Genomic DNA, 15,219 nt, shown 5'->3' on the forward strand with positions numbered 1-15,219 from the left:
GTTTTTTTTCATTGTGTCGCATGCTCAAACCCCGAGATATTCGAATATAGATTGCCGTTCTTTTTAGGACTAGGAGATCAATATTTAGCGGAAACATAATCAATCATAAGTTGGAGCGCAAGTCTAGGCATCGGGGAATTGTTTAGGCTACGGCGCCCGGTATACTAGCTATCGCCCCGAACAGATCGCTCTGCAAAACCGCGCGAAAACCGAAAGGGATTTTCCACGCATCGCATGATCGATATGCACGCGCCACTGTTAGTAGCAGGGGAAGAGTGGCTCAGAGCTCGGTGCGGTTTTGTAGTCGCCGCCGCGACATCTGAATGTTTAATCTCACACACCAGACAGCGTTTAGCCTAACTTCTCACACGCGCTGACATTTCCAGAGCGCTGGGCAACTGCAGTACAGATATATTGAAAATAATACATTTTCTTACGCTAGAAAGCAGGTAGCCGTTACGTGCGTGGGTAAAATCGGTTGCAGACAAATTGACCCCATAACAAAACCTATATATGCGTATGCAGCGGGGCGTATACGCGCGATAACATTTCAACAATCGCGACCTGCGACCCACGTAGGGGTGGCCGAAGCAGTCATCGTTGTTTAATCGAGCAGGAGTAGAAGTAGCGTCTTAAATTTCTACCCAAGTACAAATAGAAGTAGTTACTTCGGAATAAATGAATGGGTAAGCATTCTAGGCTTGGTTTTGCATTAAAAAAAACTGAAAACGTTCAAGTAGAAGTAGTAGAAAATCGTATTCGCTTGAGAATATAGTGCAAGTTAGCAAAACGTGCGTGAATACCCCGAAAAATATAAGTATTACCGGTAAAAGTAGCTTATTTCCGAGTATGTGAAAAAGCAAGCATTCTAGGCTTGGTTTTGCCTGAAAAACTGAAAACTGTCAAGTGGCATTAGTCTTAAAGGTACTTAGAAGTTATTGTTTGTGGTATTCGTGGGGTTTGTCGACTACTATGGTCACTTACACCATGTCATTATCCTTCATTTTATAAGACACTGCTTACATGGATGAGATGGTGAGGAGGGGCCTCGATAAACCTCCAACACTAAGGTGGGAATCCTGGAGTCGACTTCGGTCGGACTAAAACCAGCAACCCATTGGTGTTGCAGCTGTGGATTATACCACTGCGCTATCTCGCCGAAGTAGAAGCAAATGCGATCTAAAATCATAACCGCTTGCGTCAGTAGTGCAATTAGGCAACAATCTACTTTGAGTACTTCGAAAACTAGTTGCTGACCAGTGACCACTTTGGGTTACTTTCAAATGATGCACGGTATGCGCTTACTACAATGACAGACTCTCAAGTCTCAGGCCCATTCCGAATCGTTTTCACTGACAGACAAAACCCAAACATCCGGACGCATCGCGGCATTCTCTATTCCCATTCATCCGCGGGTTCTTATCCGCGCACTCGTGGATAACCCACTTCGTTTGGAGGGCGCTCTCCGCGCAAGATCGAGTGCCATCCCAGCCGGTCTGAGAGATCGCGGTACCAACAACGCGCTCGGTAAACAATCTCAAGTGACCCTCCTGGTTATGAGTGTATCGGCCGGCTGGTTTAGTTTATGGGATTATGGGTATTTCGAATATGGAGATCGCTGGATTGTGTACGCTCCAACCGAAAACGGTGACGTAACGGAATCGCCAAGCGTGGCCGGGCGAAATTGTGTAGGCTTGCTGGTCACTTGCTTTCCAATGTCTGATTTACATAGCTGACGCGAAATCTAGAATCTGAACGTTTTTGTATTAGTCAACACAAGGGTATTTCCCGTAAATTTTTTCAAATCCCCCGTTTTTCTAGTCAGGTGATCTGTAAAAGTGCCCTCTCCCGGATCCCAAAATATGGTAACCTTATGCACTGCTCTAGTGGTGCGCGAATTCAACAGCATTAATATCGGATGCGGGTCTATGAAATTCAATCGATCGATCAGAAGTCTTCCATTATGAGGATCATCTCGTGCTCAATTTCAATGTCTCGTGTTCCGGTATCTGTTGTAGGCGAGCGATTCGTTAATCCAATTATCGACGACAGGCCAATGATCGATATTGACATGCAGCGGTGACCTTGCTATCTTACGATCGATCGTGTCGTTTTGGTAATTATTTCTTCGTCATACCTTTCTCTGTCACGTGCTGGGTTTGAATTACACCCCTAGTGGGCGATATTGAGAAACAAGGGGGCGATAATACGAAAGGGGGCGAAAATGTTAAAACGTTCAGTGAGATCTGTTTAATTAACACAGCCAAAAAATGCGCGTGAAGACGGCTCATTCTGCATAGGACGCTAAAGTTGTCGAAAAAAGACGTGGAAAGCGGTTTTCCGAGCACCAGCTCGGAAAAATGACCTTGTTTCAGTCAATTCACCAGCGATCAGAGTTAGCTGAATAAACTTTCCGTTTAGATATCCTCTTTTTCGTATCCGTAAATATAGGGGGGGGGGTGAAAATTTGTGTTGAGCTTGATTAGGGGGCGATGAGTCGAAAAAGGTTGTGAACGACTGAACTAAAGCATCAATTGAAATTCACGGATTTATCTGCCAAGTTCAACGTGATCTCGATGTTCTACAGTACTATGTTGTTCGATGCGTGCACAATTTCTTGAAACATCAATCGGGCCCAATCGCAAACACGTTACGCTATCAGCAGTGTCGTCGCGCGTGCTTCCGCGTGAGACACCCGAAGATATTTGTCTACTTTACGCCTTTTAGTGATAGATACCGTACCGTTAATGTGCTGAACAAACAGGTAACAAGCACTGCTTTAATGCAGATACGCCACCCGTGCATTATAACTAATGGCATCGAACACTTTATTCCATGACAAAAAGCCAATGACGCTGCATTCCAAGTGTCTATTATGAGTAATGTCATCTATGATTAAGTTTAAGTCCTTCGAAGTTTATGAAAAGTGGGTATTCGTTAGTAAACAGTCTTTGGGAATCTTTGCTTTGGATTGTTAATTAAGCCTTTTATCAATATATATGGGTGAGTGTTATGAAAAATGACCTACTTTTGAAGTGTACACGCCGCTTGGAATCGGTTACTAAGACAGCTCGCCATACCAAAGCAAATACTGGCGTTTGGTATTGTCGGTATACCAAATGCTCTCGACACCGTCCGTGGAGTTACGTCGAATCAACAAACGGTCAATCTTCGTACCGTGGTCTGACATGAAAAGAGCCGATGAATTCGTGAAGTACTCCTCGCCGCTTTTAGATTCAACGCCTGGCAAGCTTTATCGCAACGATCAATATCCCGCGGTGTTATTAATCGGTTGTCGGTTGACGCTGTGGACTTGGGTGACGGCAATCGCTTTTTTTACTAAAAATCGCTCGGCGTGTGCCGTATATCGATTTTTGTAAAACTGTATTGGTGGAATCTAAAATTAGCGGGTCTTGATGGAGTGCGTTGCGTTGAATCGACCGCTGTTATCGTATTCAGAACGTGTTGACTAAGGTACAAATATAAACGGTGTATTTATACTATACACCATGTAAGGGTGGACTGTTATTCCGCCATGAAGGTGGAGACGTGCTTTCTAAAAACGTACGTTGTTGTAGCCATCGGATTTGAAATTTGAAACCCGAAATCAGGTATATTGATTGCTATATATCGCGCATGTCCATCGCTCAGATGAGCAGTCCTCAAACTGGAAATATAAATGGTGAACTTATACACCGTATACGGGCGGATTGTGATCCAACCCTGAAGATGGACGGGTCTTTTCGAAAAACATACCCTGATATAGCAGTCGGATTCGAAATTTGAAATCCGAAATCCATTATATTGAGGTACATTTGTTTGAGCATTGCACGATTCAAAAGGTTTCTGAATAGCATTGTTTTCGACCGGAGTGTCGTAATCCATGGGTGAGATTACTCAGATTAGCATAGTACAGGGATTCTGACTCAACAAAAGGATTTCTACTCAAGTAGAAGTAGGAGTAGCTATACACAAGCAAGTAGAGTAGTGAGTATTCTAGGACCCATTTTGCCTAAAAACCTGCAAACTGTTAAGTACTCCAAATTCATACTCACTTGACTCTTGAGTAAGAAGCACGCTAGATCTACATGAGTATTTCGGAAAAGTAGAAGTACTTCGTTACTGCCAGTCTCCACCTCACTGCCTCAGTTCATAACAGACAGATCAAGTCTATTCCCAGAGCGTATTGTTTTCATGCCATGTCCGAGAATACGTCAATCGCCGGCTATCACAACACGCAGTTTATAATTCGATTCGAATCTCCGCGCCCGTAACGAGGCCGTGTTCGGCGAGCCGTCGGGGAAATCTATCCGCCCCATCGATTAAAGTCGTTATTGCTAGGAAAAATCGATGTTCCTTGTTCTGTAACAATCCCCACGGGGTCCGCGCCGCGTTGTTATAGACTGCGCAGTCTATAGCAGGTCTGCTTTGCAGTAGGAATGATGTGAATGTAGCTGGTAAAGTTTCGATGAACCTGTCATCCGCGGGGATTTTAATATGGCGTGGTATATAAAGGAAAAACTGGATGTTCTTTTTATGGCTTGGGTAAATTGGCAATGGTGCCGCATTATTTAGCAGCATTTTGACCATGCATACGTAATTATTCTGTCAGAAGTTTGCATCAGTTGCTGCCCCAAGTGTAGCATATCCCAAGACATGTCAAAAACTGCTGCAATTCGAAGTAGAAAATGAACGATGATCAAGTTGGGGTGGAAGCACTCTAAAATATTACCACGAGAGTAAGTTATACATTTAAGCAAAACCCAATTCAGTTCTTCGAAAAAGCGGAAGTACTTTATAACTGACCATGGCGTCTCTATTTCATTCGTAATGTTGCGATAGATTGGGAAATAATGGCAGTCGCTAATCCAGCTCTTCTATACCGTTGCGTGTATCTTAGATCCTGGTTCTAAATCTATCGCATAAATCCGTCCCGGAGGAGACTGCCTCATTAAGCTTTACTTCTTAGCATTACTTCATTCTAGTAAACATAATTCGTAATGTCAAATTCATTACGCGTTTATCCATTCCGACTAATTGTCATCATGAGCGAGTCTATAAATGCGGTACGCCGTATTTGAATTGCTTGAATAACGTTTCCGTGTGACGTAATCGTGGCATGTGAACATGACAACTCAAGAGTTATGACACAGAGACAATTTTTCTATATTACGAGCAGCTAATCAATGTCTAATCTAATTTATGAAATGTTTCTATGCTCTAGTTCCTAGTTTTCCAAATAATGCTTCTCGAGTACTGCATAGTGTGAAACGAGTCTGGATCGCTGTACAGACATTTGCCCTTCTCACCCTTATGAGACTGAACTCTGGTTAAATATGAATTGAACTTAATTCAATTTCAAGGTTATTGCGAATTCAGTAATTATAATCCAATTTGGAATAGACTGTGTAGCTATAATTCTAATTCTATTACAATTCGGAAAAGCTGGAAATTTTATAGCTGGCCGAAACTCCGTGTTCAGCAATAGCTACATTTTTCGTCTGTCGCTAGAGAGCTGTCGCCTCTAGTGTAGATTGGTCATAATTTAATAATTCCGCGCGGTGGCGATCGTGGGGTAATGGCAACACCGCACGTTTTGATTAGCGGGTTACAAGTCAGCTTGCGCGACATGCGGTCGCGCACCGTGTTAAGACATTGTTGTTTGATGCATGCCAGCGTTTCAACTCAATTCAACCCATCCATTATACGTGATGCATTCCCTCTACAGGTGTAACGGCAACAACTCGTGCGTTTTCATCGTAGGACCGCAGGTGTTTGAAGACCCGTGCCCCGGGACGAAGAAGTACCTTAACATCATTTACGAATGCGTACCTTACAGTGAGTGGCTTTTATTACCATCTGCAACCAAGCGCGATACAAGATATATAAATATTAACCATAAAAATTGGCAGGAGCAGATTTTCTTACTTTTCTGCTAATTTATACCCACGGAAATTATGTGCAACGTCGAACATACGTCGCAAACACAAGATGACGTCACGTATGCAATACAAATTGAACGAATATCAACCAGACATGCCTGCAAAAGCAGATTTATAACCACGGAAAATCGGTGCATATGAAATTTTACTGTACACTATCTAATGCGATGTGACGTCACATAAATTATGACGTCATGTTTGATATTTGAAATTATGAAATTTTATTGCGATTTTACTGTGACGTATATAATCAACATTTCGATGTGTCTTTGATATCAGCATAGGCGGTCACTCTAGGTAACGAAGTCATCCTACTTTTTCGGAGTACTCAAATAGATTTTTACTCAATTTGTTATGATTTGAGACTACTTGTACCTGTGAGTTTTCAGTTATTTCGGCAAATCTAGGCCTGGATTACATACTTTTATTGCGTACTTGTAAATTGCTTCTTGCATTTGAGTATATTTTAACGTAATTTCCACTGCTACTCGGGCACCGACGATGACTACACCTGGGAATCAACCTACATTATTGTTAACATTGACAAGGACATGGACCGGTAAAATATAATAACCCCGATGTCTTGCTTTAACGGTTATTAGACCCGCGTGAGTCACACGGCTGTCGAATCACACAATAACCTCTTCTCTAATCCACTACATCGTCGAGAATTTACGCTCGGTTAACCAACGCTTATCCCGGATATCGCCCCCAGCCCGCGGTCTTGATGTTAAACCTCAGGAATGCGATGCGCGGTGTTGTCGCGCTGCGCTCAATCGCGCAATTACCGGGCTTATGAGGGCTAATTTGTGTGTTTATCGCGAGGATTGCGGGCGCTATTAAATCCGTTTTGGCGTTTGATGAGTTTGGAATCGGAAGGGGGAAAGCTGCGTCGTCGATGCCAAATCGCTTTTCGCTACGCCCGCGACGGTGGTGGCTGGCATTAATTAAAGAGGCTCACAATTAGAGGTCGGAAAATTGCGCGTACTTAATACCATTGATGCAAGGCCGAGCTAGCGCGGGCGTTCTCAATTAGAAGCCAGACATTACAGTTGGTCAAGTATGCAGTAACTGATTCTGGTTGAAATTCGACTTGACATGAGTCAGTAGGGATGTTCAAAAATTACTTTTATTGTAATTGTACTGGCTATTTACCTTGAAAAACGCTGCACACCAATTTTGGTGGCAATTCCAATCTATAGAGGCATTTGCTATAAGAGAAAAAAAATGTTGGATTTATTTATTAAAAATAAATATAAAAGTTTTCAAATTTTAGTGGCGCCATGAAATTGTTACGTTGTCCGCAAAAGCGATGTGCAACTAATTTGACTCAATTCCAACCTGTACAATAAAAGTTACTGGAGGGCAAAATTTTGGATTTGGAAAAAACAATAATTATTTATTATAGTTATACCCACCGTAAATACTATGATTTGAAATCTCAAATTTTGAACATCAGTAACTTTGTTTCTACTGGTTCGAATTGAGTCACATTTGTTGTGCATTTCATGGGGTAGTCAGTAGAATTTGAAGAAGAAAAATTATTTGTTTTAATCAAATAAATCCAAAACCTTTTCTCTCATATCAATGCCACTATAGGTTGGAGTTGAACCAAAATTGGTGTGCAGCGGTGCAGAGGTAAGCGCAATACAACACACTTTGTAAATACATTTCCAGAATTCCACTATGGGGTACAGGTGGAAGATTTCCACCATAAGGTGCCAATGAGACTGTCGGCCCTTTTCGGTACCAAATTTCGAATTCACAACCATTCTAATATGTGAAAACAAGTCAAATATGCCAACTCTTATGAAGATATCATATTCCAGAGATGCTGTGAGTTCTGTGTACGCGTTACCCCTTTTATGCGGTTTCTGGGGTGGTACAGAACCCACCCCTGACTTATATCACCGTAAAATGAGTGTAGATCTGTAGAAGCAGAATTTCGTACTAGTAAATGTCGTCTACCTGCTTTCCATCCTACGCGATGGTGGAAATCAAGCGAAATACTCAGGTCACAACACTAAACCATAGAGTTTCTCCTTGACACTAAGTCGCCCGTGTTCACTCATCCGTGACATTTAACCACCTTGCCGCAATCCGATTAAGGGTCGACACAGTGGCCGGTCGTGATTAACCTTCGATCTGCGCGAATGCGCGCAGACTCTGGGAAAGACGGTATCGCAGGGCAGATTAACAGCACCGCAGCATCTCGCCGTAACTGCGAATGACCTTTTAATCCGCGCCCAGTATCCTGCAATCAGTGTCTGAAGGGGCGAATATTTCCCATATCGCAGAAGATGTCGTGTTCCACTCGACGCGCGACGAATTGATTGCTGTAATTTGGAGATCGGGTGTATCGATACTGTGTTAATGTCGGTAGTGGTCTGGTCAACCCTTGTAAATACAGCAAGGTGTCATGTTGTTTGGAAGTATAAACTTGGTAGCTGATTCCATAACCGCCTAATATACTATTCGTAACAGAATCATACGGTATCCAAAAGAGAGCTGAATGATTGTAAACACCATGACGTCATGTGACCGTTACGTCACAATGCAGATGCGTTAAATATCGTCCGATTCCAACATAAGAACATTCGTCTTTGGTTTGATTCGTATTACTTTTCGTAAGAAATAATTATCCCAATTCCCGTGATTGCAGCAGTGTTTGTGAGGATAATTGTGTAATCGCCTCAAGCCGCAACAATCCTTTTCTAGTCAAGGCACGCTAACTTAACGCCTTTGGTTGTTGAGATATTTAGATTCGGCAGACTAGGTATTTACAGGCGTATTATAGACGCAAACCCATCTTTTCATCTTGAGGCTTGACGAATATGCCCTAAATAAACCCGAATATTTTCGGCTGACACTCATCAGGTTTAATCGTCAGCAACTAGTAGCGACAATCGTATAACTAAATAACAGTTTTAACGATAACATATTTTTAGCGAAAACATTTTCGATACTTCTAACTTTGCTGTAAAGACATACTGAATTTTGAGCGCGTAAGCAATTGTGTTTCGTTTCATGGCCGATTGTAATCCGATATTATGTAGAGTGCATTTCGAGCTGTCACGTTCTGACGTTGTCAGGTTAGATTGCGCCGTCGTACACAGCTAAGTCGCGATTACCAGGCCCGCAATGTTTATGAATTAAATGCGTCTACACGATTTTGATGCGGATAAGATACGACCTTTCTGGTGCTGGTAATATTGCTATCAACCTTGTAGAACTCAAAATGTCAGGTTTAGACGCGGAACAGTTTCTAATCAGATTTTCTTACGAACTGGGTCATTGGCTCATTACCAGGCGGGTTTTTATTCAAACACAAATTTGTGACTAACTGTAATTAAAGAGAGTTGATTTTTTAGGGAAAGCCGCCGTCTTATTTACGCAACCGTGCCTTGTTATTTTACCTAATCTGCTCTCGTCCCGGGCATTGTGCCGTCATAAATCACTCCTCGAAACGTCGTCCGTGACTTGGCAAGCATGAATGTTAATGCAGATCGAGAAAGTCGATGTAACCGTGGGTTATACCGTCCGATGCATCACTCTCGGCCATCTGTCTCTATCACTGCGCGCCCGGGTGAATAGTATTCGCGATTAGCAAACAGGGTGACGTTGATTTAAGGCCGCGTGCGTCACCTAGGGTTCATGGTTAGCCTCGGGGTTAGAAACAATCGGTGTCGCTGATCACGTGAGCAATTAGTATGCTGAGTATATTTGACTGAGATTTGTACCAAGAAACCGCTTCGATTATTTTAAGAAGTTGTGCAAATTTGTGGCAGATTTGGTGGTGAAAAAGCTGCATCTTAAAGTTGGTTGGGAATGATAGCCTCTTTCTAGCAAACCTGTATTCAAAAATTAAGAGACACATCTGTGCGTCTCACCCACGATACAGAATTTCTTTCGCGTGTGAGAGATTTATTTAGGCTCCTCATCGCAATCTGATCCGCGTAAGCGGTGCCTCAATGAAGCCTCGAAGTGGGCCGTGCTACAAGTCAGCAGTTACGGAATCGTAATGAAGAATATAGGCTTGTAAATGACCACTGTAATCGAAAAACACCACGAATACCGCCAACAACAACAACTAGGGCATTGCGAAAACGAGTACTTGGTTCACCCATGGGTGGTCCGAGTCGAGTCGAATAGTCGTGTTTCGTGTTTTATGACGTCATAACATCAATAATGAACTAGAAAGCTTAATCTGCATCTTAATCTGTAACGCACGTCACGAGTCATCAACAAATACTTTGTATTTCTTCACAATGACTTTTCCATAGCGCTTTATGATAATGATGCGGCTAGATCACCCTTTTCCCGGAATTTCGTTTTCGCGAACATGCTCGGATTTACGGTACAACAAGCAACGTTTTGGCTACGTTTTGGCCACTGTGATACGAGATACGACCAATCGCAGTTTCAAGGCTTCCGCAGTGAGAATAAGTTATCGCAACTACATTTCACGTTGAGAAGCAGACATAAAACATCGTATTAGCGATGTAATTGATCATCTAGTTAATTTCGATGTAATGACCAGCCGCCTAATCGCAGTAACGAGCTCTACTGCATTCTGTTCGAAATTTAGGATCGCGTCTCCACCATTTCCTGCGCCACAATGCCAGACGCCCGAATTTGAATAGATCCGCGGATCTACCTCTGACAATGAACGCGCGCGTGCATGGTGATGTGATATCTGAATAGCGTCGGTGCGCGATGTCGCAATTGCATCATGACCATGAAAGTTACGCATTTGAATATCATGAATAAGTGTTAAGTCCGTGGGAAGATTTCGCAGCAATGAAAAGGGTAGCGGACGATCGACAAAAGTCAATCTGAGATTCAGATATCCCCAAATTATGCTCGTAGGTAGTCATGATCAGTACCGAATTACGTCTACTTTTGCGGAGTACTCAAGTAGGTCTTGCTTACTTCCTCAATGCATGGGTTATGATTTGAGACTAAATCCACAAGATGTTCTTGGAGATACATAACTCCAATGTACAATTGAATAATGTATTGATATTGTAATACACCCGAATAATTTCGGCTGGCACACGTCAGCAACTAGTAGAGAATTGGAAAGAATGTTGTGTATCAAAATCGTATTATACTTCTACTTGAAAATGTTCATGTCTTTTTTAGCAGAACTAGGCCTAGAATACTTACTTTATAGTTACTTGGAGACCGTTACTTGTTTTTTTACACCTTTGGCCCTTACTACGTTTGCATATAGTTACTTGAGCACTATAATCGCGTAAGACTTGAGCCGCGACATCTCCACTTCTATACCTGAGTAACTTTAGATTTACCGAAGTTATCAATAGGTTGAGGCTTTGTTTTTATCGATAGGTCGAAAAACGTCGATACCGCGCACCGGCGGGACACGTTATTGTTGTTGATACATTCTTTGATGTCAGTTATTGGTAAATTGGGTTCACCTCCAGATTAAAGGATTCGTTCTAATGTCTGGATTACGCGCGTAATCCCTTTGATTCTTCCGACCGCGGCACTAGACCAAACTCACACTACGTAGAAGGGGGTAGGGTCCTGTTTGGGGTTGAAAATGGTAGGCGCGCGAACACATAATCCGATTTGCGGAAAGTCGCAAGTGTCGCTAATGGCATCGCTATTGAACCTTCTATTGCGCTGAGTTTGGTATAATTGCGTATCGCGCTGTGCTCAAACCCTGATGTCACGTGACCTGACACGATGCCAGGGTGAAGGTAATCTAATATCGAATGTATCTATCGATTGACATGTATGCTGCATTCTTAGCCTGAGGTCGATGTAGTTGAAATAATACCGCGGCACTAACTCACGGATGTGCAAAAACAAATGGATCGGGCTCAGACCATTTTTGACAGATCATCTACGCCACGATTCATTGTGACGTCACTTTTTAGAGGTTTGAGTATTTGAAGCCGCCTTGGACGTGATCATGTACGGACCACTGCATTATTTTAGAAATCAACTTGTAATGCTTTACTTGAACGGTTTGGTTTTAAGCCTATACCTCCACTTCTACAGTGACAGGTTTGTCGAATCAGATTACTTACGCTGTGTTTTGTCAGGCTGTCGGTAGCCTCGAGATAGATTTGCAGTATTTAGATGTAGTAATCGCTGTGTCACAAATCGCGTTTAGATATCGGAATATAGTTTCGAAAATCAACACATCACTTATCATAGTCTTTGCTTTGGTAAGATTTAACCGCGCCACTTTGACTTGAGCAGCACAGACGATGTATAAATCGTAATTACTTTTATGACTTCTATTTGTTACGCCACTCCAGTATTATGGGTTATCCGTAATGAAATACTTATATTTCTTTCAGAGTACTTGAGTAGTGTAGGGTGGATATGGTTTTCGAATACATCCGCTTCTAATTGACAGTTTTCAGCGTTTTAGGCGACAGCACGCCTAGAATACTACGTTTTAGTTGCTTGGAAATGACTACTTCTACTCGTACTAGCGTAAAAATGTACGATATACTTCCACTTGAGTACTAGCGTCGACCACCTCCGGTGTGTATTTTGGATTGTTAGTTGTGGAGGATGTTGCCTCAAGGAATATGCGACTCGCGTTGACGTGAAGATGTAGTTGTAACTAAAGCCCGACCGGTGTCGGATTTTCGAGCCGATAACGATAAAAACTGATAACTAGTACGTCCACCGATAACCCAGTAATTTTTCACCGATAGTCAAAAGATACGGCATTTAGCTTTGGGCGCTTTTACAAAACTTCATAGCATTTATTTGAACAGCTTTATATCCATTGCTATGGTCGGACATAAACTAGAAAAGACGCGTCTGTACGTACAGTGCACACCTGCAAGGTATACGAAATATATCGACATTCCCTTTCTACCAGTATCAGATTTTATATTTTTCACTACATGCTACCGTTTTGTGAAGTCACGAAAACTGCCGATATATTTTTATCTCCAATGGCCGCTGCCGATATTTCTTTCGAAGTGTGATACCGACTCGATATTGTCGGCGAAGTTTGTAATCTTATGGCACCCGGGCAACCGATGACATCATTAACTCGTAAACGTAGCCAAACCGGACCAGATGGCATCTCCTAATAAGCTTTGGGCGCACGCCGGCGTTAGTTAGGCGACCACACATGGAGCATACATTATTCCATTTGAAAATTCAGTCGCACAGTACGACGCTTCCAAAGTTCCGAACTATTCAAAACACTCCCGGTAACGAATAAATTTAGATACGTCTCTCCAATTATAGCCCGGTGACGTAACAGTCGCATCAGTCTTCAGTCACTTCGGGTTTCGCCCGTGACTCACCCTGTCGGTGGATTGACCGACTCTTCACACCCCGATAGGCTTTGTTTGGTTGGCCTTCGATGCGTGTCACCGCGAGGCTGTCTGACCTCGACTTGGAAAGTTGCGGCATGTACCGCGCCACGGTTCGCGTAGCTGGCGAAATGCGCGCGGTTAACGGCCGGATTTGCGTTTCATATCGCCGGAAAGGTGTCGTGGCGTGGTGCGGCGTCGGGGTTGAGTGAGCGTGATGTAAATAATGGCCGTTTAGCGCTGCGCGCGAGGCCCGGTTGTTTTTAGAATGCAAGCGACTAACCTTATTAACTCTGTTTCCTGTCATGATACGCCGTAAACGGTAAATATACAAGTCTGTGTATGCGGATTTGCGGAAGTATATCGATAGTCGTTCTTCAGTAAGTACTTTTACAATTGAATACTGAAGTTATACTGAAGTTACCCACGAGAGTCCCTTTAAAATAGGGTTTCCACACGTATGGTAACCCTACTTTTAAATACTTTTAGAACTAAAAGTAGATTTGGTCAAGAGGTCGCGTACTTTTACTGGGTAATCGGGCGTGTCTGTTTTCGATATTGCATTCGCCACTAGTAAGAATTCACTAATGGTTCCGCAAATAGGCGGATTCCTCGACAATGTATTTAGTTTCCGTGGAATATGGGCTATTTTGCGGTGTTCTATAGTGCCAATTTCAGTCGTAAAAGTCATGTAAACTTATCCCAAAATAACTTTTCAAAATGTAAAATAGCACAAGCAGGCAAATAACTACTTGAGTACTCCTACACGGTATATAAGTACTTCGCTACTGGCCACCTCTGCGTACAAGCGTACAAGTGCACCATCGCAACCGCTCACACTTACATCTTACGACCTTAACGACGCGTGACTACACGGTTCGCTACCGCCGCATTCTACGTTGTAACGTCACAAAGGAACACGACTCGTCGCCCTTGCATATCGTGCCTTGCGCAAATACGCCGAATTTCATATCCGATTTGGTGATGATAGAGCCGATGTCGCGATGGTGGCAGCATAAAAGATTCGCGGTCCATATATAATCGCTTTCGCCGGGTTTCCTGTAAAAGTGTTGACACGGTCGAGATTATATCGGGCCGTCTCTCCGCGCATTGTTAGAATTTCAAAGCGAAAAAGAGATTAGAGATCGAAATAGCTGTAAGTGGTCCGGCCGCACACAAATAACTGACAATGAAAGGCATTCGAATGCTCTCTACCAAACTGTATAGTGTATAGGACCGCCAATTTTGTGTGTTCCCTGTGTATATCCCAGCGGTTACCTCTTTTAGTTTGTGCTCTGCGGGAATTAGGAATCTGTCATCTCCCGGTATAATCAGGATTATTAATGTGTTTTATGCATAATTTCGCATGTCTGATGTCGATATTAACGGCATATGATGTCTGCGACAGCGTGTTTTTAGCACACAATCGATACGCGCCGAATAAACAAACCTAGACGCATAGATTACGCTTCGTAATTCTGAAGACAGCCCGTTTGAGAAGTCATCCGAATAGAGCGTCGCCCATTGTGATGTATCAAACGCGCTGTATCAAATGTGCGCGCGCACTCGAGAATGGCAACGTCTCGCGATTTTCTCAAGAGCTCCATACGGGCGATACTTGAAACTGTGAAACGAATCGTGGACATGACACATATGTTGAGTAAATCTGCGCTAAAATAGAAGCCACTGTAATACAATAAGCGGGCGGGTTTGGTGACAATTTCGATGTGAAGGACCGCTTTTTATCTTAGATACTTTGCGCGTAACGGTGTTGCGTTTCTTATGTGAGGTCGTCGATAATGCTAATGTTTGTGTTGCGCGGAACTATCCGTGGTGGCAACATATTTCGCTTTGATGACGGGTCTTATATCCCCCAGTCGAATTCCAGTTCTTAATCTAATCGAGCAGGGCTTTTTTCCATGAAAAATGCATGACTTTACCGCGCGGGTCGACAAATTTTG

General features: G+C 42.9%; 1 protein-coding gene across 2 annotated transcripts in view; it reads left to right on the forward strand.

The window, feature by feature from the left end:
- LOC145451893 (adhesion G protein-coupled receptor L3-like) overlaps nt 1-15,219 on the forward strand; it is a 54,555-nt gene that overhangs the window by 13,410 nt on the left and 25,926 nt on the right. For both annotated transcript variants that reach the window (XM_080330112.1, XM_080330113.1), the window contains exon 4: nt 5,729-5,838. In XM_080330112.1, coding sequence (XP_080186238.1) covers nt 5,729-5,838 — 110 coding nt within the window. The remainder of the gene's footprint in view (nt 1-5,728; nt 5,839-15,219) is intronic.

The sequence above is a fragment of the Botryllus schlosseri genome, chromosome 12, assembly GCF_051294905.1.
Source record: "Botryllus schlosseri isolate E-star chromosome 12, Bs_hap1, whole genome shotgun sequence".
NCBI classification, from domain to species: domain Eukaryota; kingdom Metazoa; phylum Chordata; class Ascidiacea; order Stolidobranchia; family Styelidae; genus Botryllus; species Botryllus schlosseri.